General features: G+C 46.4%; 3 protein-coding genes across 3 annotated transcripts; 1 reads left to right on the top strand and 2 right to left on the bottom strand.

Moving 5' to 3' along the window:
• Positions 1-1,415: 1,415 nt before the first annotated feature.
• LOC125530662 (uncharacterized) lies at positions 1,416-3,403 on the bottom strand. The gene has a single exon (XM_087521885.1). It carries the CDS (start codon positions 3,336-3,338, stop codon positions 2,859-2,861), a length of 480 nt encoding a protein of 159 aa, XP_087378011.1. The 5' UTR covers positions 3,339-3,403; the 3' UTR covers positions 1,416-2,858.
• Positions 3,404-6,812: 3,409 nt separating this feature from the next.
• Positions 6,813-7,229, bottom strand: LOC125530661 (uncharacterized). The gene has a single exon (XM_048695049.2). The coding sequence runs from the start codon at positions 7,227-7,229 to the stop codon at positions 6,813-6,815; it is 417 nt and encodes a 138-aa protein (XP_048551006.2).
• Positions 7,230-9,389: 2,160 nt separating this feature from the next.
• LOC147973105 (uncharacterized) lies at positions 9,390-11,016 on the top strand. Its single transcript, XM_087524334.1, has 5 exons — positions 9,390-9,519; positions 9,597-9,802; positions 9,886-10,198; positions 10,287-10,385; positions 10,469-11,016. Exons 1-5 carry the CDS (start codon positions 9,487-9,489, stop codon positions 10,988-10,990), a joined length of 1,173 nt encoding a protein of 390 aa, XP_087380460.1. The 5' UTR covers positions 9,390-9,486; the 3' UTR covers positions 10,991-11,016.
• Positions 11,017-25,158: the final 14,142 nt, after the last annotated feature.

The following is a 25,158-nucleotide window of genomic DNA, read 5'->3' as shown; positions in this document are numbered from 1 at the left end:
GCGGGAGGAAAATACTTAGAGATAAAAGCATCTTTGCACTTGTTTCAAGAATCAATACTATTTTTTTGCAAAGACGAAAACCAAGATTTAGCACGATCTCTAAGCGAAAAAGGAAATACCTTCAATTTAGCGACATTATTATCGACATATTTTTTCTTTTGCATATCACATAAATCAACGAAGCTATTCAGATGAGTAGCGGCATCTTCACTAGGAAGGCCGGCAAATTGATCTTTCATAACAAGATTCAACAAAGCAGTATTAATTTCACAAGATTCGGCATCGGTAAGAGGAGCAATCGGAGTGCTAATAAAATCATTGTTGTTGGTATTGGTGAAGTCACACAATTTAGTATTATCTTGAGCCATCGCGACAAACAAGCAAACTAGCACACGAGCAGACAAGAGCAAACGGGTAAAAGAGGCAAATAGAGAGGGAGGATAGAGAGAGAGAGGGCGAATAAAACGCCAAGGGTGAAGTGGGGGAGAGGCAAATGGCAAATAATGTAATGCGAGAGATAGGGATTGTGATGGGTACTTGGTATGTTGACTTTTTGCGTAGACTCCCCGGCAACGGCGCCAGAAATCCTTCTTGTTACGTCTTGAGCTTGCGTTGGTTTTCCCCGAAGAGTAAGGGATGATGCAGCAGAGTAGCGTAAGTATTTCCCTCAGTTTTTGAGAACCAAGGTATCAATCTAGTAGGAGGCCACGCTCAAGTCCCTCGTACCTGCACAAAACGATAGCTACTCGCAACCAACTTGATTAGGGGTTGTCAATCCCTTCACAGTCACTTACGAGAGTGAGATCTGATAGATATAATATTTTTGATATTTTTGGTATAAAGATGCAAAGTAAAAGTATAAGCAAAGTAAAAAAGCAAAGCAAGATTAAAGTGATGGAGATTGATATGATGAGAATAGACCCGGGGGCCATAGGTTTCACTAGTGGCTTCTCTCAAGAGCATAAGTATTCTACGGTCGGTGAACAAATTACTGTTGAGCAATTGATAGAATTGAGCATAGTTATGAGAATATCTAGGCATGATCATGTATATAGGCATCACGTCCGTGACAAGTAGACCGAAACGATTCTGCATCTACTACTATTACTCCACTCATCGACCGCTATCCAGCATGCATCTAGAGTATTAAGTTAAAAACAGAGTAACGCCTTAAGCAAGATGACATGATGTAGAGAGATAAATTCATGCAATATGAAATAAACCCCATCTTATTATCCTCGATGGCAACGATACAATACGTGCATTGCTGCCCCTTCTGTCACTGGGAAAGGACACCGCAAGATCGAACCCAAAGCTAAGCACTTCTCCCATGGCAAGAACTACCAATCTAGTTGGCCAAACCAAACGGATAATTTGAAGAAACTTGCAAAGATAACCAATCATACATAAAAGAATTCAGAGAAGATTCAAATATTATTCATAGATAGACTTGATCATAAACCCATAGTTCATCGGTCTCAACAAATACACCGCAAAAAGAAGATTACATCGAATAGATCTCCACGAGAGAGGGGGAGAACTTTGTATTGAGATCCAAAAAGAGAGAAGAAGCCATCTAGCTACTAACTATGGACCCGAAGGTCTGAGGTAAACTACTCACACTTCATCAGAGAGGCTATGATGATGTAGAAGCTCTCCGTGATGACGACCCTCTCCGGCGGAGCTCCGGAACAGGCCCCAAGATGGGATCTCGTGGATACAGAAAGTTGCGGCGGTGGAATTAGGTTTTTGGCTCCTGTTCTGATCGTTTGGGGGTACGTAGGTATATATAGAAGGAAGAAGTACGTCGGTGGAGCTCCGAGGGGGCCACGAGGCAGGGGGCGCACCCTAGGGGGGCGCGCCCCCCACCCTCGTGGCCGCCTCTTTGACTCCTTGGAGTAGGGTCCAAGTCTCCTGGATCACGTTCGGTGAGAAAATCACGTTCCCGAAGGTTTTATTCCGTTTGGACTCCGTTTGATATTCCGTTTCTTCGAAACACTAAAATAGGCAAAAAAACAGCAATCCTGGGCAGGGCCTCCGGTTAATAGGTTAGTCCCAAAAATAATATAAAAGTGGAAAATAAAGCCCAATATAGTCCAAAACAGTAGATAATATAGCATGGGGCAATCAAAAATTGTAGATACGTTGGAGACGTATCAGGCACCAATTAGAAGAAATTGTATATAGCTAGCTAATTGTATGTATATATATACATGTGTGTATATATGTGTGAATTAATGGTGGTTGTGAGACATTCAATGATATATATATATATATATATATATATATATATATATATATATATATATATATGATCGGTTCTACTATAAATTCTATTTATATATATGCATAATGTGTACAATATGTAGTATCGAAAAATACCAGCAAACGAAAAAGAATTAAATGGCAAACATAAAATTAAATGAAAAATAAATAATAAACCCAAAACCCCCCAACCTTTTAATACCGGTTGGTGTCACCAACCGGTATTCACCAACCGGTATTAAAGGGCTCCCTGTCCCCGGAGCTGACTCGTGTCACGTGGTTGCCCTTTAGCACCGCTTCGTGCTGAACCGATACTAAAAGAGGGGGCTTTAGTGCCCACACTTTAGTGCCGGTTACCGAACCGGCACTAAAGGGCCTTACGAACCGGTTCTATTGCCTGGTTCCGCACTAGTGATACTAGGACAAGAACACCCCTTTAATATCAACACACAATAACTAACAACTGAATTGAAATGTAAGGCAAACAACACGAAAGCAAATACTTCACATGAGCAACAAAGTGATGTAGCCACTGGAACATGGGAGCGTGTGACCGTCGACATGGTGCACGCGTCACCATGCACGTGGCACTCCTAAGTTGATGGAGGTGGCGCCAGGAATGGCATAGGCACGTTGACGGTCGGGATAGAAGGCATCGGCGGCAGCGTCATCTTGGGCATGGAAGGAATGGCGGGCATCGGTGGCATCGTCACCTTCGGCACAACGACGGCGGGCATCGGTGCCATGGTCACCTTAGGCACGACGATGGCGGGCATTGGGGGCATTGTCACCTTGGGCACCGCAGGAACAGCCGGCATGGGCGGCAGTGTCACCTGCGGCATGGTGGGCACAGTCGGCATAGGTGGCACAGTCAAGGACGACACCGTCGGCACAGCCGGCATCGGTGGCAGCGTCGGCATGGTCGGCACGGCCGGGAGGCCAGGGACAGCAGCCGCAGCGGGTGGGGCAGCCGCCGGGGTGGTGTCGGCCAAGTGGCGAGCGGCATGGCACGTCGTGCTGGCGAGGAGCGTGCACGCCATGATCATGGACAAGAAGCTCGTGGTGGAGGCCATGCCTAGCTCCTAGCTAGAGTTTCTCTCAGATGGTTTACTGCGAAGGGACTGCGAGATGTCTCTGATCGTTGGGATGCAAGGACAGGGGTCGATGCCTGGAACTTATAGCCCAGGTGAGGTGATGGATGGCCTGATTAGATTGGTTGTTGGCCAGACTCGCCATGGTAGGCAACACAACTTTCTCCAGAACCATAGTTGGTAACCATAACGTGTTTACGTTAGTCAGAAGTGACAAAATGTTTATATGATCGAGAAGGAAATTAGTTGAGCGGTCGATCGATGTGGATGCGATGCATGCATGGATGCCTCAAATTTCTGTGTTTACGTGAGGAGCTGGCGCTGCAGGTACCTCTCCTCGTCACTCTTTCTCCATGATAAACAAGTATTTCAAAAGGGATGTGTGCCGACTGCCGAGCCCCTCGTGCCTTGCCCACCGCAATGTGAAATCGAATAAGAAAGGGCGTGGCAACAGCCTGATTGATTTTGAATAGTCAATCCGTGGTAAACTTCAGATATTCGGTGAACATGGTTAAAAAATTTCAGTGCCATTCGTGTTACTTGGTGCTCGGTAAATCGACAGGTGCCTCGGATTTTTCTAGCACGCGCCTTTTAGGGTGGGTTGTTTGTGTAGTCTTTTAGGCCGACTTGGACGTTCTGATGTAGAGATGACGATTTCATGACATTTCAATGTTGTTTCCGTTCCTATTCCTTCATGTTCATCCGTTCAACTTCTTAAGTCAGTTGTAATGTGAACTTAACTTTTTGCAAAGTGCGTTTACGATGGTGTAACCTCCCGTGACAGCCTCAACTATTTGAGTGGGAGAAAAAAGGAGGAAATTGGTGGCCAACATCTGAGTATTTGGTGGACGGCCCTGCAGAAACATGCTTCGGCAGTTGGGCTTCATTCGTGCTGAGCCATCCAACACTATCCCTCAATTATTCACCTCTTTGTCCTATTCGTCTTATATACGTTAAGTTGGCGGTGTTTGGGAACACATCCGGACACGGCTATACAACCCTTAATTTGGGGATATACTAAGGGATTCCGAATGTCCAGTTAAGTCCACGCGCAAATAAGGGATATCGTTAGAGTACAAAAGTGCCCGGACCGTCAAATTCGGACATGTGAGGGCAAATTAGGGGATAGCGTTGGAGACATGATTGACACTAGTGTCTTGTGTTCAAATTAAAACTTCCTTTTTTAGGCTCATGTTCAAATGTTTGATCGTAAATAAAAGAAGCGGCCTTTACGCTTGTGTTGTGCCTACATCAAGATCTCAACATCAGTCAGCCGTCCTCCCCAAGAAAAGTCTCTCTTGCCTGTCGTTGGCACCGCCGCTGGTTTGACTCAGTGGCCTTAGGGCCATGGCAGCATGGTGGATCTCGGTCCTTTCCGGCTGGAGGGCTCTGTTTTCAGTTGCTCCTTCGTGTTTTATTAGGGTTTGTGTCATACTCAGGAAGATGAGATGACGGTGGCTCCTTGAAGATGAAATAAGGTTCTCCCCACCTAGCCCCCGTCCCGATGGTCTGCCTAGCATCGTTGGTGGGCGTGTGGAGGTGTGTCTCCGACGGATCTGTCATTGGTGGATTTGCTCAGATTTGGTCGTATTTCGTCTATGTTCATGTGTCTTCAGGTAGGATCCCTCCGATCTACGTTACTCTTTATCGGCGGTGGTTGTTGTTCCATTGCGCTGGTTCTATGGGGGCTTAACACGACGACTTTCCGACTATCTGCTACAAAAAGTTTTGCCCGGCTACAGTGAGGGAGGGGCGATGACGGCAGCGCGACTTCAGCTCGTTACAGTTTTTGTAGTCGTCGCTAGGTGGTCTACTGATCTGGATGTAATTTTTATTATTTTTGATGTTCGTCGTGTTGGCATGATTGAAAATAAATAAATAGAAAGTTTTTTTTAAAAAAAATCTCAACACTAGTCAGTGCCACTAACAACAGTACAAACGGCAAAGGTTTTGTAAAAGAACAAGGTCATTGACAACAATGGTAGGGTTCCGGCGACATTAAGTGGCGCCGAGCAGAAGTTTAGGTGAGGAGACCAGACGACTCTTTGGTTACTCATTTCGAATCTGTCAAAAACAGAACGATGTTCGATTAATCACTCAAGTGAAAGGGCCACGCTACGTGTTCTCGGCGGAAATTCAAAAATGATCCGCTGCCTCACTGACCACTGATGGATACACTAATGACCGTCCGATCTACCAATGTAACGTAAGCAGCCACCCTTTGCAACAAGAGTGGTATTTCTGCAACAGTCTGCTTATTCCAATCGCCCAAGCCTGTTATTTTTATTTTTTGCAACAGCTATCTTATTGTAGAAATTTTTCGCAACAAAGATCTTGTTCCAGAAATTTCAAAGATGGCCCGTGCCTGTATTTTTTTATTTTGTGCAATAGAGATCTTGCTTTAGATTTTTTTTGCAACAAAGGTCTTGTTGCAGAATTTCAAAGATTTCTGTATATGGTTCCTCTTTGCTCTTTTTTGCGAGGATATGGTCCATCTTTGCAACAAGATCTTTGTTTTAGAAACACGTTGACTATTGCAAGAGGAGCTTTATTCAGAAACAAGCTCCCCCGACACCATCATTCACCGCGAGCTTCGCCCGATGGTGGCTGCCCCCGTCTTCGCGTCGCCGGCGGCGAGCCCCGGACCTCCGACCAAACTCACCTCGCCACCATCCTCCACTTCCTTTTGTTTTCTCCATCTCTCTGTATATCTCGTCGAAGGAGCGCCGTTCGTCGGTGCAGTCGCGGGTCCTCGATGTGAAGCTCGCCGTGAACCCTGCCAGACCTCGCCGAGACAATCTCCCGCCATTCCCGAGCGTCCCCACCTCCTGCCCGCGGGTCTTCCTCGTCGGATCCGGTGAGATCCGGCTGGAATCTTTGTCGTCGTCGCGCTCCTAGCCGCACGAGTCTTCGCCCCCGCGGCTCCCAAACGTCCCTGCCTCCTACCCGCGCGCCATCCTCATCAGATCCGGCGAGATTCCTCGCCGCCATCACGCTCCTGGCCGTACGAGTCACCGCCGCCGCAAAAAGCCTGACAATTGCAAAACTCTCCTTTTCGAAACAAAGCCTCAGTTGCAAAAAACACATGGACACGTGGTGCTCTTGTCCATCAGATCATTACATTAGACGATCTGACGAACACGGAGCCGGTGGACGCGCTTGCGAGATCGGCCGGTTGAAGGTTAGCTTTTCATAGAAAATATGAAACTTTTGTGATTGGTAAACAATTACATATAGACAATGGGACGACCCAACAGACTAAGAATACATACACTGAGACCTAAAAAAAGTAGGATCTACTGATACATCGCGCTTAAAACGCAGAACTTGCATGTAAGAACAGTAACATATGTGTCGTGACCACGGAGTGACCTGGCGCCACTCTCACATGGAAGGAGCCCCATCAATACACATCAAGGACAGGGCCAGATCACCGGCGCGCGCGCGTGGGCGCGTCTACGCCGACGGGGGTGGCGCCGCAAATGGCATAGGCACGTTCACATTCGGGACGAATGGCAAGGGCGGTAGCGTCACCTTGGGCACGACAATCGCGGGCATCGGCGCCATCGTCACTGTGGGGAGGGTGACCTTGGGCATCGGTGGTAGCACCGCCTTGGGCACGACGATGGCCGGCATGGGCGGCAGGGTCACCTGCGGCACGGTGGGGAGGGTGACCGACGGCATGGGTGGCATCAGGGTGAGCGTGTCCGCGGGCAAGGTCGGCATGGCCGGCAGTCCAGGGACGGCACTAGCAGCCGGAGCGGCAGCCGCCGGGGTCGTGTCGGCCAGGTTGCGAGCAGCGTCGCACGTGCTGCCGGTGAGAAGGAGCGCGCACGCCATGATCATGGCCAACATGCTCGCGTTGGAAGCCATGACTAGGGCTACCTAGGACCTGCTAGGTAGGTACTAGACAGTTACAGAGTTTTTTCTCGTGTGTGGGAGGTGATTGCAAGATGCTTCTTCTGCTCTGCTGCGATGTATGGACATGGGTGGACAAAATTACTGTTCTGACCTAAAAGGCTAACAAAATCCCTATCTGACCTCGTTTAAAAAAAATCGATTTTGACCTCTTTGGGTGATGCCAACATCCCTGGCGTCTGGGTTGCGAACCAGATGCCAGGAACCCTGGCGTCTGGCCCCTGGCCCGCACTGCCCGCCTGCCCGTTGACCTGCTGACGTGGAAAAGGGGCCATACGCCAAGGACCCTGGCGTCTGGCCCTGGTAAGTGGATAACACCACGCGCGGGCCCAGCCCACCCATCCCCAACCTCTCCCTGCGACGGCCGAAGGCAAGAAATAGAGGGGCTTCTCTCCTTCGCCCCTCTTCTCCCTCACACCAAATCCTCCCTTGATCTACTCCATCCTCCATCTAAATTTGTGGATCTGAGGCCCCCAAGCATCCTTGAGGTATTCTCCCCCATCCCCTCCAATTTATTTGGGTTGAGTCCTCTTCTTTATGATGCATTATTCAACACTAGGTGATGTTAGATGAGTAGATGGTTTCTTTGTTTTAGGAAATTGTTTGTAGTTGATAGATGATTTGGTAGGCAGTAGATGATGTGTAGTTGAACATGTAGGCAAAATCAATTCCGTTTTGTGCATATGTTGTCCATAGGAATTTTTTTTAACTAAGAGGGGTGATGAATACATGATTTTTGTATGTAAAATAGACTTGTTTGATAATTTGGTTTGATAGATGATGTGTGTATGTGGTATAACAATACAGTTGAATTTAAATATGATGTCTCTATGTGTAGATAATCCTATTGTTGGCATACTTTAGTTGCAAAAGACATGGTGAAATTCGGTACTCTAGATGATATGTATTTGCATATGTGACACCATATTATTTGACAAATTTATTTGCTTGAGATGATGTTGGTATGTTTAAGAAGAATTATGTGTGCATATGAAGAAGAAAAAAATGATGTGGATATGTTTGAGAAGAATGGTGTGTTCATATGGCATAACTTGGAGAAGAAAATTGTATTATTTGATATTGTTCATGTATTCATAGATGTTTGTGATTTGTTTTGTAGGATGGCGGATGGTGATGGACCTTGGTATGACGGATTAATCGATGAGTGGGATAAGGAGCATCATGCTCGTGCCATTGAGAACGGACATGTAAGAAGCAAGACTTATCAATTTTCGCTGTTTCTCATTTGTGTTCTTCTATTGATTAAAACATCACTTTATTTGCAGCTTGTAGTTGCTATGCGCATGAGGGGACATTCGGCTGATGACTTTACTTACGACCCGCGGTACGAGCCTTACAATCGGAGATTGGGTCTTCTCCAATTCGTGTTGCAGTTTAAGCGACGCGCTCCGCCGGTGAACCACGCGGCGCTGACCGCACTTGTGGATCGTTGGAGGGCGGAGACTCACTCGTTCCACCTTCCATTTGGGGAGATGACGATGACCCTTGAGGACATGGCTATGATAAGCGGCCTTCCTATCAACGGACAAGCTGTTACCGGTCGTGTCAATGCCGTTAATTGGCGATAACGGACTGGCATTTTAATTGGTGTTCAGCCCGACGCCCCTGAGGAAGGCAAGGCCGATACCGCGAGAGTGAGGCATTCTTGGCTAAAAGCAGTTAGATGAAACACCAATCCGTGTCCTCAGGGTGCTAATGACGTGGTTGTGCAGCAGTACGCGCGGGCCTATCTTTGGTATTTGCTAACCAAGGTAGTCTTCTCAGATGCAACCGGGAACTCGGCTCTCTGGATGTTCCTGGAGCTACTCAATAACTAGGATACCCAGTATAGCTGGGGTTCGGCCGCGCTAGCATATTTGTATCGTCAGGTAAGAGATATTTGCAACAATTTAACTTGCATTTGTCATGCGCCTCCATATCTAACATGTTTGTTTGATTGCAGCTTGACTTGTCGTGTCGCAGGAAGGGAGATACATCCTCATTGGCTAGGTTTGTTTGGAGCCTATCCGTGTGGATGTAGGAGCGGATCCCGGTTGGACGGCCCGATATCAAGGACCCCAACATGGCAAACCCACAGGGTAATCTAGACGGGCTGCATGATGATGATCCATATCGGCGCCCTACGCTTGCTTACTATTGGGAACAAGTGACAGTGTACACAGGAAGCTCGCATGTGCGATACAAGTGCTATATGAACGAGCTGGACACCTTGACTGCTGAGCAGGTATAGAGAAGTTCGATGAGACCAAATTTAGTCAAGAATGAAACTTGTATCTAACAATGTATCTCTTTGTTTTGCAGGTACATTGGTTGCCTTATATGGAAGATCGTGACTATGATCTTAATGAGATGTGCACGCGTGATAGCCATCTTTGGCGGGCGAGGTGCCCAATGATATGCTTCTTCGCAGTCGAGTGGCATTTTGTAGACCGTGTGGCAAGACAATTTGGAAGAAGACAAGGTATTCCAATTGAGGAGAGCAACAAGGAAATGCTATCTCTGCATCGGTGAGCAAGCATGCCTTGAATATGTAGTAGAGCATTGAATAAGTCTATGTTTGCTAATGCTTTGTCCCGTGCATCATTTGTAGGTTCGATCGAAGGAACAATCAAGATATATCGGATTGGGCAAACAAACACCGTGCGTGGATAGAAATTTGGAATCAAAGAGACACTATAGTGCAATCAGAGAATAGACCTCACAATCAGTCAGCATATCAGAAGTATCAAGTGTGGTATGCGGATCATTACCGGTTAAAGCTAAAGCCTGGTTGGACTCACGAGGAGTGGTCGGAGTTGGTGTCTGAAGACCCGGAGACTGCAGAAGGTTATCATACCTTCAACACGGCTGTGAGAGACACCAGAGGGGCTCACGTTGACTATGCACCGATGCATGACGAAATGGTAGTCTGTTTGACCTATTCTAACAAACTTGCATGCATCATGTTGTCTTCTTTCAAATACATAAGTTTGCTTTGTTCATGAATTGCAGGGCAGATCGTTGCTTTTGTGTGTCAACGATGCCAATGTTGCACTGAGTCATCCACCTGGTGGTGTATTATCTGAGAGGACTCTTAGGAGCACGATGGAGGTGTGACCAATATATTATAAAAGTTTCTTTTCGCGGATTATTTATTTGTATATCATATCATAGCATATTTTGTGTTGTTGCAGAAGGTTAAGAAGCGGTTCCATAAGATGGCAGCAATGCTTTCTTGTCATGGTGCTCAGTCCAGTGACGTGTATGCACCTGGTACCCGCGCCAGAGCTAATAGACGGCGTTATATCCAGAACGATGAGGACATGGAGGAGGAGGTCCATGAAGAGGAGCCATCACATCAAGAGGAGCCAACACAAGATGAGGAGCATGAGTATGATGCAACACATCAAGAGGATCATGAGTATGATGTTGATGCTCCACAACCATCACATGTTATACAACCGACACAAGGCAATGCTCGCTCTAGGAAAGGCAAAGCCATAGCTAAGACACCAGGCAAGAAAGGTAGAAAGAAGACATGGAACACACAATTCCATAGTCCGGAGTATCCTCATCAGCTTATCCCAACAGGAATGCAAAGATATAAGGCCAACATTGAGGCGGAGGAGGAGGCATACAACGAAGAGGAGGAGGAGGCTAGCGAAGAGGAGGAGCCTACACTTGCAGCACTCGTGAAGAGAGGAAGGAGGAAGTGAGCTTCTTGTTTGGAAGTGTATGAACTAGGTGGCGTTTGTATGTAGGAACTTGGTGTTGTGGTAAAAACTTTTAAGGTTGTCTTGAATTTGGTGTCTTATGTATGCACTTGGTGTCTTATGTATGCATGAATTTGTCGTGATGAAAAATCTGTGAACTTGTTGTCGTTTGTATGCAAGAATTTGTCATGGTGAAAATTATGTGAAATGTGCTATCTTCTGTGTTTTATGAACCTGTCATATTATTATATATGTGCTATCTTCTTGTGTGAAATAAGTACAAAAATTAGTACAGGGCCCCAGACGCCAGGGTCCTTGGCGTCTGGTATGAAGTCAGGGGACCAGATGCCAGGGTCCATGGTGTATGGTATGAAGTCAGGGGACCAGACGCCAAGGTCCCTGGCGTCTGGTGGTCGACTGGAAGCAAAAGCAGAGGCATGGGACAGCAGAAACATGGCAGCCAGACGCCAGGGTCCATGGCGTCTGGCCCTGGTGTAGTAGTTTTTTCTATCAAACACCTGTTGTATCGAATGACAATCATTAGTGTTCACATAGATATTTTGTTCTATCAAACACCTATAGTATCACATAATAGCAAATGACAAACATTAGTGTTCACATAATAGCAAATGACAAACATAGTTATCACATAATCTCAAATTACACAAATAGTCTCGAATGAGAAGTTCATCACATACAAAGTCTCGAATGACATAAGTAGTTCATAACCACGATGGTCCACGATAATTGAAACGACATGAACATCACATATAACTCGGTTTCCTGTAGCAATGCAAGTCAACAACCCTTTTCCATCCCCATTATTGCAGCATTTCTTGAATCTTGTCATCATCAGTTATGTCAACCAATTTTCTTCCGCCGGGGCCATCTGACTGCTTCCTGCTGACATAGTACACAAAATCCTCTTCCTTCAACCCTTGCTTCAACATGAATTTAGTTTTCAACCAATCGAAAGTGAGATCCACTTCACTAACTTGCACAAGACATGGAGACAAGCCTAGGACATGAACAATAGGGCTAAGCACCCACTGAGTACCCTTAGCCATCTACAACACACAAATCTCTTAGTACCTAACCTATGATACATTAAACCACGAGGAAAACAAACTAGGGTTTACACAAAACTATGATGCATTAAACCAACCAAAAGATGGGGGTGGAGTTGATTTACCTTCTAGTTTTGAAATACTGAAGATCCAACGGTGAAACCGGACCGATTCGTGAGAGATTTGAGGGGGGGTTAGGGTACTGGATGAGAGTGAGTGGATGAGAGGGCTAGAGGTGAGAGTGAGTGGATGAGAGGGCTAGAGGTGAGAGTGAGTGGAGATGAAAGGAATGAGAGGGGTAGAGGTGGAGATGAATGGATGAGAGGGCTAGAGGTGGGCCCAAAGAATCTTATCCACTCGAAACTTGCTCTCTGGATAGGGAGCCAGACGCCAGGTACTTTGGCGTCTGGCTCTCTGGATCGGGCATCAGACAGATCAGACAAGTGTCTGGTCTCCTGCGCGACCAAAACGAGCCAGACGCCAGGGACCTTGGCGTCTAGTCTGGGTATGGACCCAGACGCCAGGGTGCCTGGCGTCTGGCTCTCCGGATCGGGCATCAGACAGATCAGACAAGTGCCTGGTCTCCTGCGCGACCAAAACGAGCCAGACGCCAGGGACCTTGGCGTCTGGTCCGGATATGGACCCAGACGCCAGGGTTCCTGGCGTCTGGCTCTCTGGATGATCAGACAGGTGTCTGGTCTCCTGCGCGACCAAAATGAGCCAGACGCCAGGCACCCTGGCGTCTGGTCTGGATATGGACCCAGACGCCAGGAACCTTGGCGTCTGGTCCTTGGCGTCTGGCTTTCTGGATGATCAGACAGCTGTCTGGTCTCCTGCGTGACCAAAACGAGCCATACGCCAGGGACCTTGGCGTCTGGTCTTGTCTGGTCTGGATATGGAGCCAGACGCCAGAGTTCCTGGAGTCTGGCTCTCTGGATAGGCAAAATGCTCTCTGGTCATGTTCTTGTTGCTTTTCGGATGGGCAAAATGCTCTCTGGATAGTTTGCACATAATTTCAAATAGGTTGCACACACTTTTAAACATTGGAAATCAAACAAAAATATGAACAAAGCATTGCACATAATTTTAAATAGGTCTCGAATAACAAGTTCACACATGATGTCTCAAATGACATAAGTAGTTCATGACCACACACGGTCTCGAATGACAAGTTCATACATTAAACAAAGTCTCGATATTCCATCATCGACGCCGGTGCCTTTCCATTTGTCTACTGAGTAGTACGGGGCCACATTCCCTTCTTGTCACGTGCCTCGTCCTCCTCTCATGCATCGCGAGCCCTTGCAAGTTTTCTTGCCCTCTCTTCTTGACGAGCCTCCTTCTCTTTGTGTGCCCTCTCTTGATCACGCTTCTTGCGCTCGTTCTTCTCCTTCTCACGACGCTCATGCTCCAATCCCCGTGCAAAGGACTCCTCGAACAGGCGCTGCCTCCGTAAGTAATCTCAATGTTGGTCCTCTTGGACATCTTTTGGTACCTCGTGATCTATCCAAGTGAAGTACTTGCAAAGTGGAGGAGGCGACTACATAAAAGTCATGTTTTTGTTAGTAATATGAGTTCAAACTTGATGAGGTTTTTTGTATGTACACCCAACATACCGGTGGTATGTCATATGCGTTAGTTGGCCTTCGACGATCATGTGCATAGTTGGGACACACGAAAAACCTTCTACCTTCTGTCCATGACTTCTTGCGGTCCGTGGACACCTTCAGCTTGCAAACATCACCACACCAACATGGTGGTGTGGGCACATCCTTCTCCTTCTCCTTGTCCAACGTGGCCTCCATCCACGTCTTTGGCATGTCCTCTTGGTCCGCGCACGCCGGCCTCGTCCTGGAACCGGATGAAGCCATGCCTACAAAAAGAACAATTGTTAGCACAAGACACAAAGAGATACATGTGTAAATACAGTAAATCAATAAATGCTAGGAATTTTAAGAACAACTAATATACCATTATTATTAGATCAACCATCTGGATTAAGCAAATAACCGAAGGCCGATCCATTATCAACCATTCCTCTCCGACCACCACCACCTCTAGCACTTGTGCTTCCTCTCCGACCACCACCACCTCTAGCATTTGTGCTTCCTCTCCGACCACCACCACCTCTAGCACTTGTGCTTCCTCTCCGACCACCACCATCTTTAGCACTTGTGCTTGCTCGACCACCACCTCTAGCACTTGTGCTTGCTCGACCACCACCTCTAGCACTTGTGCCTGCTCGACCACCACCTCTAGCACTTGTGCCTGCTCGACCACCACCTCTAGCACTTGTGCCTGCTCGACCACCACCTCTAGCACTTGTGCTTCCTCGACCACCACCACCGTCACCTCTTCCACCTCGTTCACCATCGGTGCCACCTCCATGACATGTTTTTCTTTTTTTGGTTTTCCTATTCTTGCATGTACGCTCATTGTGTCCCCCTTCACTGCACACCCCACAGTTGATAGTGTCGGGAGCCTCCATGAAATGACCGCTACCAAATTGTTTCATGCCAGTGTATCCGGCCAGGTCATCCATATCACCCCTGAACCTCTTAGTTCTCCTTCTACCCTTGGTCTCCACCTTCAGAAGAGGGTCTGGCCTAATATGAGGGCCATGGTACTCAGGCCACTGTGATTGGTCCAAGAAAGGGTGAAATCTTGGTGCCCATGTCAACCTAGTAGCTTCCACATGGAACTCTTGCATCCGCACGGTTTTTCCATCACAAACATGTATGTTTCTCGCCTTCGCCGCCGTTATCAAATGCGAGCATGGCCAATGATACTTACTAGGCCTCTCGCACTGGCACCACCGAGTCTTCAGACGCACCTCAAATGCAGCACCACCATATTGTCTACCGTCTCGTGTTGTGCCACCTGGCTCATCAATTTGATAGGTCATTTCAGTTCTGTCGAATATGATAACTTGTTGCCGTGAAGACTTGATTGCTTGTAACTGCAACCATTCATCAACCTTTTTCGGATAATCCTTTTTTTCACCTATCCATTTTGCAGTCTCTTCAGAATGCCTTTGAAAGTACTCATTAAGCTTGAAGAATGTGTACTCCACTATTGCAGTCACCGGCAATGCACGAGCACCCTTCAGCACATTGTTGAAACATTCTACCAGATTGCTCGTCATGTCGCCATATCGCCTACCACCATCGTCATGAGCACGTGCCCACTTGTGCTTCTCGCTTAAATTCCTAGTTAAGAACTCTTTTCCCCCTTCGTTCACCGCTGCAAAGAGTTTGTTGTACCGAGCATCGAAACCTTGGGTGGTGAAGGCCACACATACATGGGTAAGGTCTTTGCTGAGCTCCTTGCTCTTACATGCCCGGTAAAAGTTGGCCACGAAATGCCTCATGCACCATCTGTGGTGAAGCTTTGGAAATCCTGGAATAACAATGTCCATTGCCTTGAGTATGCCATGATGCCTGTCCGATATGATGCATACCTCCCTAGCCCCAATCACGTTGTGCCTAACATGACCCATGAACCACTCCCAGTTGTCTTGGTGCTCGGAAGGCACCAAAGCAAATGCACACGGCAACACGTTGTCGTTTGATGAGTGCGCCATTGCTACCATTAGTGTGCCCTTGTATCTACCGATGAAGAACGTGCCATCTATAGACAAGACCGGACGACAATGCTGAAACGCCTCCACGCATTGTCCATAACTCCAGAAGGCACGGTGGAACACTCCCTCGTGATCCTCGACCACATGAAACATGCCTGGGTTCCTATGTGCAATCGCGACCAACAACCTTGGGAGCTGGTTGTATGCTTCTTCATAATCACCATACAACATCCTAATAGCATTTGCCTTTGCCTTCCATGCCTTCCCATACTTGACTTCATAACCAAATTGTTTTTTCACCGTCCGCATGAGAAACCTCACTTTCACAGTGGGATCAAAGCCTATGTCTTTCATCCATTTGTATCCAAGATACTCAGATGTGAGTTGACGGTGTGTCTTTCTAAGTCGTTTCGATGGCGGTTTGCATCTATGAGTGGAAACACAACTTTTTAACACCCATTCTTCGGTTTCTTTAAGCTTTCTTGCACGAACCTTCCATGGGCATCCTTCTTGCTCACACACCACGGTGTAACGCAACCTCATGTCGGAGTGCTCAACATAAATTGGCCTATGGTTTCGAATGGCATAGTCAGCCAACCAAAACTTCATCATAGGCAAGCTCAGAAACTTCACTCCTTTCTTCAAATAAGCATTCTCGTCCTCATTCTCCACCCTTGGTTCTCCTGGATCCGGGCATGGTGTTGGCTCAATCGCCGTCATTCTCATTCCACCATCAACAATAGCTTTATGGGCAAGGCTGAGATCTTTAAACAAGTGAGTTCTTTTTTCTAAGCCCATCAGCTCAAAGTGGATTTGGTTTTCCTCCTTTGTGAATCCATCCTCATCCAACTGTTCAACTGGACCCTCGTCATCCGAGTCATACGCATATTGACGACTAAAAGGCAAGTCACGATCCATGTCCTTTTGCGCTATGTACGCATCCAAGTCACCAACATCATTACCATGAAACCCTTCCTCTTGCTCTTCGTCGTCATCATAAGCATCTTCATCCTCTTGAATTACTTCGTCACTAGCAGTCACCTCAAATTCATTTGCTTGGCTAGTTGGTGGTTGGCTAGAAGCATTGGGGGCATACAACTCAACCTCATTTGCTTTAATAGATGGTACACGAGGACGTGGTTGGCGATAAGCATTGGGGGCATCAACCACAACCCTATGCTCAACAAGTGGCACCATTGTCCCCTCTCTCATGTCATCCATTGGGGAAGAGACATGCCGGTTCAAATCAAAGGTAAACCAAGGAGATTCAACCTTGGTGGCAAACAATTCAAGTGACTTGTCTTCCGATTGGGAAACTTTTTCCTTGTATACATCCCAATGCAAATCCGAGGTGATAGGCATACTTTTCAAGCGAGATTTGGCTCCAACTCCAACATCATACCTTCCTATTAACTTAACATCAACATTGGTGTCCATCCACTTTAAGACTTGTCTCACTTTTGCAACAACATCCTCATAGCTAGGGCTTGTACCAAAAACCAATGGTTCCTCACCCATGTCGGCATTGTTACTCAAGAATGCCTCCTTGTCCATGTAATGAACATTAACAAGTCTCTCTATCTAAAAATAGTATGAATGCATTTAAGACTTCAATGAGAATTGGTGTTTATCCAAATACATCTCATTATATCCAAATCATATCAACACTAAATTATTGCCATGGTAAAAAAAGTATCACTAATTAACACACACTAAGCAAAGTTAACCCTAATCACTAACTAACCCTAACCCCCAATCTTTCTACTCAACAAGCATATATTCCTACTACACACCATGCATATCACTATATTATCAAAGTTAACCAAGCCATTCACACTAACATAAGGGAGAAAACAAAAACTAGGGTTCCACCAACATGTATAAAATGCAACCAAAATAACAAGATTTAACAAAAAATAATTGGATGATTTGGGGAAGATTACCAAGAGCAACAAAGTGATGGAAAGATCCACCTAAGGGATGCACCTTTTGGAGAGGATTTGAGGGGGAGCTTGAGGGGTGGGAGAGAGTGTGGGAGCTCCAAGTGTTCTTCAAGCTTGGGTTGTGGACTGGGGAAAGTGTGTGGGGTGGGTCCCACACACTTTCCCGTGGGTTATCCACTTACCAGGGCCAGACGCCAGGGTCCTTGGCGTCTGGCCCCTTTGCCACGTCAGCAGGTCAACGGGCAGGCGGGCAGTGCGGGCCAGGGGCCAGACGCCAGGGTTCCTGGCGTCTGGTTCGCAACCCAGGCACCAGGGATGTTGGCATCACCTAAAAAGGTCAAAATCGATTTTTTTTTTAAAACGAGGTCAAATAAGGATTTTGTTAGCCTTTTAGGTCAGAACAGTAATTTTGTCCGACATGGGTCGATGCCTGGCAATTTATATAGAGCTCAAAGCGCGGACGTAATTAGGTTGGTTGTTGGCTAGATTGAGAATGTTTTTACGTGCTTTGTCAATTCAAAAATGGAAGAGCTTCGCATGGCGATAGCTACAAGTTTCTGTATTTAGGTGAGAAGAGGGAGCTGGTCGGCGCTGCAGCTTCGATCTGCTCAACCGTCTTGATTATTCGTCCCATCATTTCTCAACTGGCTGTCTGGCTCAATCACACGTTCTCGGGAAGGTGCACTGACTGTCTTGGTCTATCTTCAAAATACGGTGCCATTTCTTCATGACAGGGGAGCATCTCTGGTCTGTCTTGATCGTATCCTACGTAGCTGCTGCCTGGACTGTATAGGTAACCTCGCCGTTTTGACTCTGTTCTTTTTTTAATTTTTATCTTCCCAAAACGTGAGGCAATTTTTTGTCGGCTTCACTACTTAACAAGATTGTTGTCCAGTTAATTACGGAAAACCAAACAAAATCAATTCAAACCGTGCACCAAGCCCACTCAAACAACGACACAACAGGGCCACACTCACTCTCGTCGTATGGCCAAGCCCGCTCAAAACCTGACTCGATATGGCCACTACCACTCTCGACGACTGTGTGACAAACATCACAAAAACGATGATAGTGAGTGGTAGTGGCCACTCAAAACCTGACTCAACATGGCCACTACCACTCTCAATAATGTTCATGATGTTTTAGAAAATATTCATCATGTATATTAGTAATGTTGATAGTGTACAAAATATGTTCATTGTGTATTAACAAATGTTAATAATTTTTTTAGCAATTTTTCACTATGTATTAAAAATGTTAATCGTGCATTTTCAAAAAAGTTCACCTTGTATTTTTTTTACCATTTAGTTTACAAGGATGCTCATCTTGTATTACTAAAAAACCGTTCATAGTATATTTTAGAAGTGTTCATTGTCTAATACAAAAATGTTTGTCTTCTAAATATGTCAGCCGCGCTTCAAGAAATATTCATCATGTTTTTAATAAGGAAAACGCTTCAATCCCGCCAGCTGATTCGCTCGGGGAATCGGCCTTGCGCGTTGCCGTTCGATCAAATGTGATCGTACGATGTGGCAAGCTAGTCCCATCGCTTCTGGAAACGTCGCGCACAACCAATTCATTCTTATCCTACCTAGTAAGGGCACCACTCCGTTTTTTATTTGCGAAGAAAGTCAGAGCACCACTTCGCTCAATCTAGTTCCTCAATCGGCCATGGCGTACGTGTTCTCTCCCTCAAAATTTTGATGTGGCGTTGCAAGCTTTCTCTTTGTTGCACAAAAGTTTTTCTGTAACATCAGTCATGCTACAAAACTTTCTTCTGTAACATCATATGAAGGTGAAATTAAAAAGAAAAACTGCAACATTACCAGTACTGCAAAGTTTTTCTGCAACAATACCTTTGTTGCAAAAAATTTCTGCAATAAGACATTTGTTGTGAAAATTTCTGCAACAAGTCCTCTGTTGCAAGATTTCTATAACAGCAGCTCTGTTACAAAGGTGAAAGACACCACTCTGCTGCACGATGTGTTCACATCCGACGGATCGCGAGGCGACGGATCTTTTAGAAAGATCCGCCGCCAACGCACAGATCTTTTTGAAAGAACCGCCGCCTCGCAAGCCGTACGATCTGACACAGTCTAGTGGTTGAATGTCTTCTTCTCCTTTGCAACACAGATTTTGTTGCGGAAACATTTGCAATAGAGATTTTTTTGCGGATTTTTTTGCAACATAGATTGTGTTGCGGGATATTTTCTGCAACATAGGTCATGTTGCGGTCATGTTGCGGAATATTATTTTCCGTCTTCACTTTCTTTTTGCAACAACGATGATGTTGTGGAGAACTTTTGCAACATAGGCAATGTTGCAGAAAAAATTGCATCTGGAAATAATGTCCATAATCGTCGCCGATGTTGCCTGCGTCAAGCACGTCGTCGCCGACCGCAACACCCACTCCAGCTATTGCAGAAGCATGTCGGCGGGTTGTGCCTCACCTGAAAACCAACTTGAAATGAGAGAGCCAACCAAAAAAAGAGCAGGAAGGGAAGGACGATGGAAGCTTACCTCGCCGAGGAACGATGGCTGCCAGTGCGTGAGCACGTGGCGGCGGCCGGCTGGCTCGTCTAAGCAGTGGCGTTGCATGAGCTTCAGGTGGTGGTGGCCATGGCATGCTGAAGGAGTTGGGGAAAAAGAACCGATTGGGAAGGAGATAAGGAAAGAAGGATGTAACGGTGCAATGGGTCCACATGGACACGTGTCGCGTGCTGGAGGTGGTGGACGCCCGGCATTGGATCAGCCGGGTGAAGGGAATACTTTCCCTTCTTTATATAGGGCAAGCATATTTTTAATACATGATGAATCTTTATTAAAAAATGCCCACCATGTCAAAATAATCTTCTTGTACACAACATTCAGCCAATTTTCTTTTTCCATTTTTTCATAGACAAGAACCGGAGACATGACGGCCCATGAGTCACCCGATGCCAGGCCGAATGGCCCAGCGAAGCTGATCCCAAATCCCCCCCCTCCCTCTCTCTCTCTCTCTCTCTCTCTCCGTTCCCGACCCGTCCTCCTCTCTTCCCGACGCGGTCGTGGCCCCTTTCCCTCTTCACCGTAGAAACTCCTGTGGCGGCAGGCGAGCAAGCAGAGAGAGATGAGCACCCCTGCTCCTGCAGTCCCGCCGCCCCTCCCAGCCTCTTACTCTGCCTCCAATAGCTGAGCAATTTTTCTCTTGCAGTTCATACTCCCTACTAGACAAACTTTGTTTTTTCTTGTTGGTTTTGTCTCCTAGGTTTTTTGAATTTTGTTCTTTTCCCAGTTTTGTAAGGGGTGTCAATAGTTCATGTGCCTTTTTTGGTTTAGTTTTATATTTTGATTTTATTTTTATCCCTTTTTCTCTTTTTTGTCCTTTTTGTTCTTTTTTATTTTTTTATTTTCATTTTTCCTATTTTAGCTTCTTTTCTTTTCTTTTTTATTATACTTCTGTTCACCGTGCAATTCAGAAATATTCATAATGTATTAAAAATGTTTATACTCTATAAAAATGTTACCGTCTATTTAGAAAATAGTTTGTCATGTATTTAAAAATGTTTATCATGCATTTTAAAAATTTCTAGAAAATATTCATCATGCATTATTATAATGTTGCTCGAGTACAAAAAATGGTCATTGTGCATTAACAAATGTTAACCGTGTATTTAAAAAGCATTCATTGTGTATTAAATTTTTGAATCTTGTATTTTTGAAAATGTTGCCTGTAACGCCCCGAGACCGATGTGACAGGTGTCTTCCTGTTATTCGCTGTTGTTGCCATGTCATTCGCTTGCGTGTTGCATCTTGTCATGTCATCATGTGCATTGCATCATCATGTTTTAAAACTTGCATTCGTCCGGGTTCTCCGAGTTTTCTCCGTTGTCCGTTCTGAGCCCAACCACACTTGCACGCGCCCGCGGCATGTCCGAAATAGCATTTTATAAGTGGCCGGAAAATGTTCTCGGAATGGGATGAGAGTTGACGTATGGTCTTATTATAGTGTAGATAGACCTCCTGTCAAGTTTCATCGCATTCGGAGATCGTTTGATGCCCCAACGGATAACTATAGCGGCATTATAGCCGGCCTAACGTCGGACGTTTTCGGTATCCGGAAACCGTGTCGGGCTGCATCTCTCCCCTCTTCTCTCGGACCAACTCACTCTCCACAGTCCACCTAGGCCCAGCCTACCCCTCTTTGCGCAGTGCATCGAACCCCTCGCGCGCGTCCGAAAATTGTTCCGGACCCGACCCGGACAGTCGTTACCGCTGTGTCCGGATCATCCCCAAACGTTTACTAAATATCACCGTTTTATTATTTGGGCTCCCTAGCCTATTCTTTCTGAACCGTACAATTTCGATCGGAGGATCCAAACTCCTTTTTTCCCTTATATTTATGGACCACCACCTACCAAATCTAGCATAACCCTAAAACCTAGGAGGTTTGTCCCTCCCGCGCACCTTGCCGCTCCCTACTGACTTCGCGGGAGCCGCGCCTCCCCTTGCCTGAGAGCGCCGACCATCTCCCTCGGCGGAGTCGCGTCCTGTTTCTGGTCGAGCAGCGCCTCCTCTGCTTCTGTTCGAGAGAAGATGCTGTAGACGCGCTCGGTCGCTCGCGTTGACCACGCCCTGCCTCCTGTTTCGATCGCGCCAAGGCCCAGCGCCAAGCCAGTCGGCCTCCAGATCCACCGAACTGGGCCGCCTCCATCGACAGGCGCCAAGGCCCTGAAGGAAATATGCCCTAGAGGCAATAATAAAGTTATTATTTATTTCCTTATATCATGATAAATGTTTATTATTCATGCTAGAATTGTATTAACCGAAAACATAATACATGTGTGAATACATAGACAAACAGAGTGTCACTAGTATGCCTCTACTTGACTAGCTCGTTAATCGAAGATGGTTATGTTTCCTAACCATGAACAAAAGAGTTGTTATTTGATTAACGGGATCACATCATTAGAAGAATGATGTGATTCACATGACCCATTCCATTAGCTTAGCACCCAATCGTTTAGTATGTTGCTATTGCTTTCTTCATGACTTATACATGTTCCTATGACTATGAGATTATGCAACTCCCGTTTGCCGGAGGAACACTTTGTGTGCTACCAAACATCACAACGTAACTGGGTGATTATAAAGGAGCTCTACAGGTGTCTCCAAAGGTACATGTTGGGTTGGCGTATTTCGAGATTAGGATTTGTCACTCCGATTGTCGGAGAGGTATCTCTGGGCCCTCTCGGTAATGCACATCACTTAAGCCTTGCAAGCATTACAACTAATGAGTTAGTTGCGAGATGATGTATTACGGAACGAGTAAAGAGACTTGCCGGTAACGAGATTGAACTAGGTATTGAGATACCAATGATCAAATCTCGGGCAAGTAACATACCGATGACAAAGGGAACAACATATGTTGTTATGCGCTCTGACCGATAAAGATCTTCGTAGAATATGTAGGAGCCAATATGAGCATCCAGGTTCCGCTATTGGTTATTGACCGGAGACGTGTCTCGGTCATGTCTACATTGTTCTCGAACCCATAGGGTCCGCACGCTTAAGGTTTCGATGACAGTTATATTATGAGTTTATGAGTTTTGATGTACCGAAGGAGTTCGGAGTCCCGGATGAGATCGGGGACATGACGAGGAGTCTTGAAATGGTCGAGATGTAAAGATCAATATATTGGACGACTATATTCGGACATCGGAAAGGTTCCGAGTGACTCGGGTATTTTTGGAGGTACCGGGGAGTTACGGGAATACGAGGAAGAAGCAATGGGCCTTAATGGGCCTTAGTGGGAAGGACCAGGAGGTGGCGCGCGCCCCTCCCAAGCCCAGTCCGAATTGGACAAGGGGTTTGGGGCGCGGCCCCTCTCTCCCTTCCTTCCCCTCTTCCCCCCTTTCCCCCCTTCTCCTAGTTGGACTAGGAAAGGTGGAAACCTACTCCAACTAGGAGTAGGAATCCTACTCCTCCTTGGCGCGCCCCAAGGGCCGACCGGCCTCCCCCTTGCTCCTTTATATACGGGGGCAGGGGGCACCCCATAGACACAAGTTGATCCACGTGATCATATTCTTAGCCGTGTGTGGTGCCCCCTTCCACGATAGTCCTCGATAATATTGTAGCGGTGCTTAGGCGAAGCCCTGCGACGGTAGTACATCAAGATCATCACCACGCCGTCGTGCTGACGGAACTCTTCCCCGACACTTTGCTGGATCGGAGTCCGGGGATCGTCATCGAGCTGAACGTGTGCTAGAACTCGGAGGTGCCGTAGTTTCGGTGCTTGATCGGTCGGGCCGTGGAGACGTACGACTACATCAACCAAACGCTTCCGTTGTCGATCTACAAGGGTACGTAGATCACACTCTCCCCTCTCGTTGCTATGCATCACCATGATCTTGCATGTGCGTAGGAAAATTTTCGAAATTACTACGTTCCCCAACAGTGGTATCAGAGCCTAGGTTTTATGTGTTGATGTTATATGCACTAGTAGAACACAAGTGAGTTGTGGGCGATATAAGTCATACTGCTTACCAGCATGTCATACTTTGGTTCGGCGGTATTGTTGGACGAAGCGGCCCGGACCGACATTACGCGTACACTTACGCGAGACCGGTTCTCCCGACGTGCTTTGCACATAGGTGGCTTACGGGTGACAGTTTCTCCAACTTTAGTTGAACCGAGTGTGGCTACGCCCGGTCCTTGCGAAGGTTAAAACAGCACCAACTTGACAAACTATCGTTGTGGTTTTGATGCGTAGGTAAGATTGGTTCTTGCTTAAAGCCCGTAGCAGCCACGTAAAACTTGCAACAACAAAGTAGAGGATGTCTAACTTGTTTTTGTAGGGCATGTTGTGATGTGATATGGTCAAGACATGATGACAAATTTTATTGTATGAGATGATCATGTTTTGTAACCGAGTTATCGGCAACTGGCAGGAGCCATATGGTTGTCGCTTTATTGTATGCAATGCAATCGCGCTGTAATGCTTTACTTTATCACTAAGCGGTAGCGATAGTCATGGAAGCATAAGATTGGCGAGACGACAACGATGCTACGATGGAGATCAAGGTGTCGCGCCGGTGACGATGGTGATCACGACGGTGCTTCGGAGATGGAGATCACAAGCAAGAGATGATGATGGCCATATCATATCACTTATATTGATTGCATGTGATATGTATCTTTTATGCATCTTATCTTGCTTTGATTGACGGTAGCATTATAGATGATCTCTCACTAATTATCAAGAAGTGTTCTCCCTGAGTATGCACCGTTGCGAAAGTTCTTCGTGCTGAGACACCACGTGATGATCGGGTGTGATAGGCTCTACGTTCAAATACAACGGGTGCAAAACAGTTGCACACGCGGAATACTCAGGTTATACTTGACGAGCCAAGCATATACAGATATGGCCTCGGAACACGGAGACCGAAAGGTCGAGCGTGAATCATATAGTAGATATGATCAACATAGTGATGTTCACCATTGAAACTACTCCATCTCACGTGATGATCGGACATGGTTTAGTTGATTTGGATCACGTGATCACTTAGAGGATTAGAGGGATGTCTATCTAAGTGGGAG

The sequence above is a fragment of the Triticum urartu genome, chromosome 5A (genome assembly GCF_056163025.1).
Source record: "Triticum urartu cultivar PI428250 chromosome 5A, HENAU_Tu73, whole genome shotgun sequence".
Classification (NCBI taxonomy): domain Eukaryota; kingdom Viridiplantae; phylum Streptophyta; class Magnoliopsida; order Poales; family Poaceae; genus Triticum; species Triticum urartu.
This window is presented reverse-complemented; position numbering and strand designations above follow the sequence as displayed.

Excerpts from the sequence above, each read along its gene's own strand:
- LOC125530662 (XM_087521885.1), bottom strand. The coding sequence starts at position 3,338 with ATGGCCTCCACCACGAGCTTCTTGTCCATGATCATGGCGTGCACGCTC.
- LOC125530661 (XM_048695049.2), bottom strand. The coding sequence starts at position 7,229 with ATGGCTTCCAACGCGAGCATGTTGGCCATGATCATGGCGTGCGCGCTC.
- LOC147973105 (XM_087524334.1), top strand. The coding sequence starts at position 9,487 with ATGAACGAGCTGGACACCTTGACTGCTGAGCAG. Across the intron at positions 9,803-9,885 it reads GAAATGCTATCTCTGCATCG|GTTCGATCGAAGGAACAATC; the intron begins GTGAGCAAGCAT and ends CATCATTTGTAG. Across the intron at positions 10,199-10,286 it reads CACCGATGCATGACGAAATG|GGCAGATCGTTGCTTTTGTG; the intron begins GTAGTCTGTTTG and ends CATGAATTGCAG.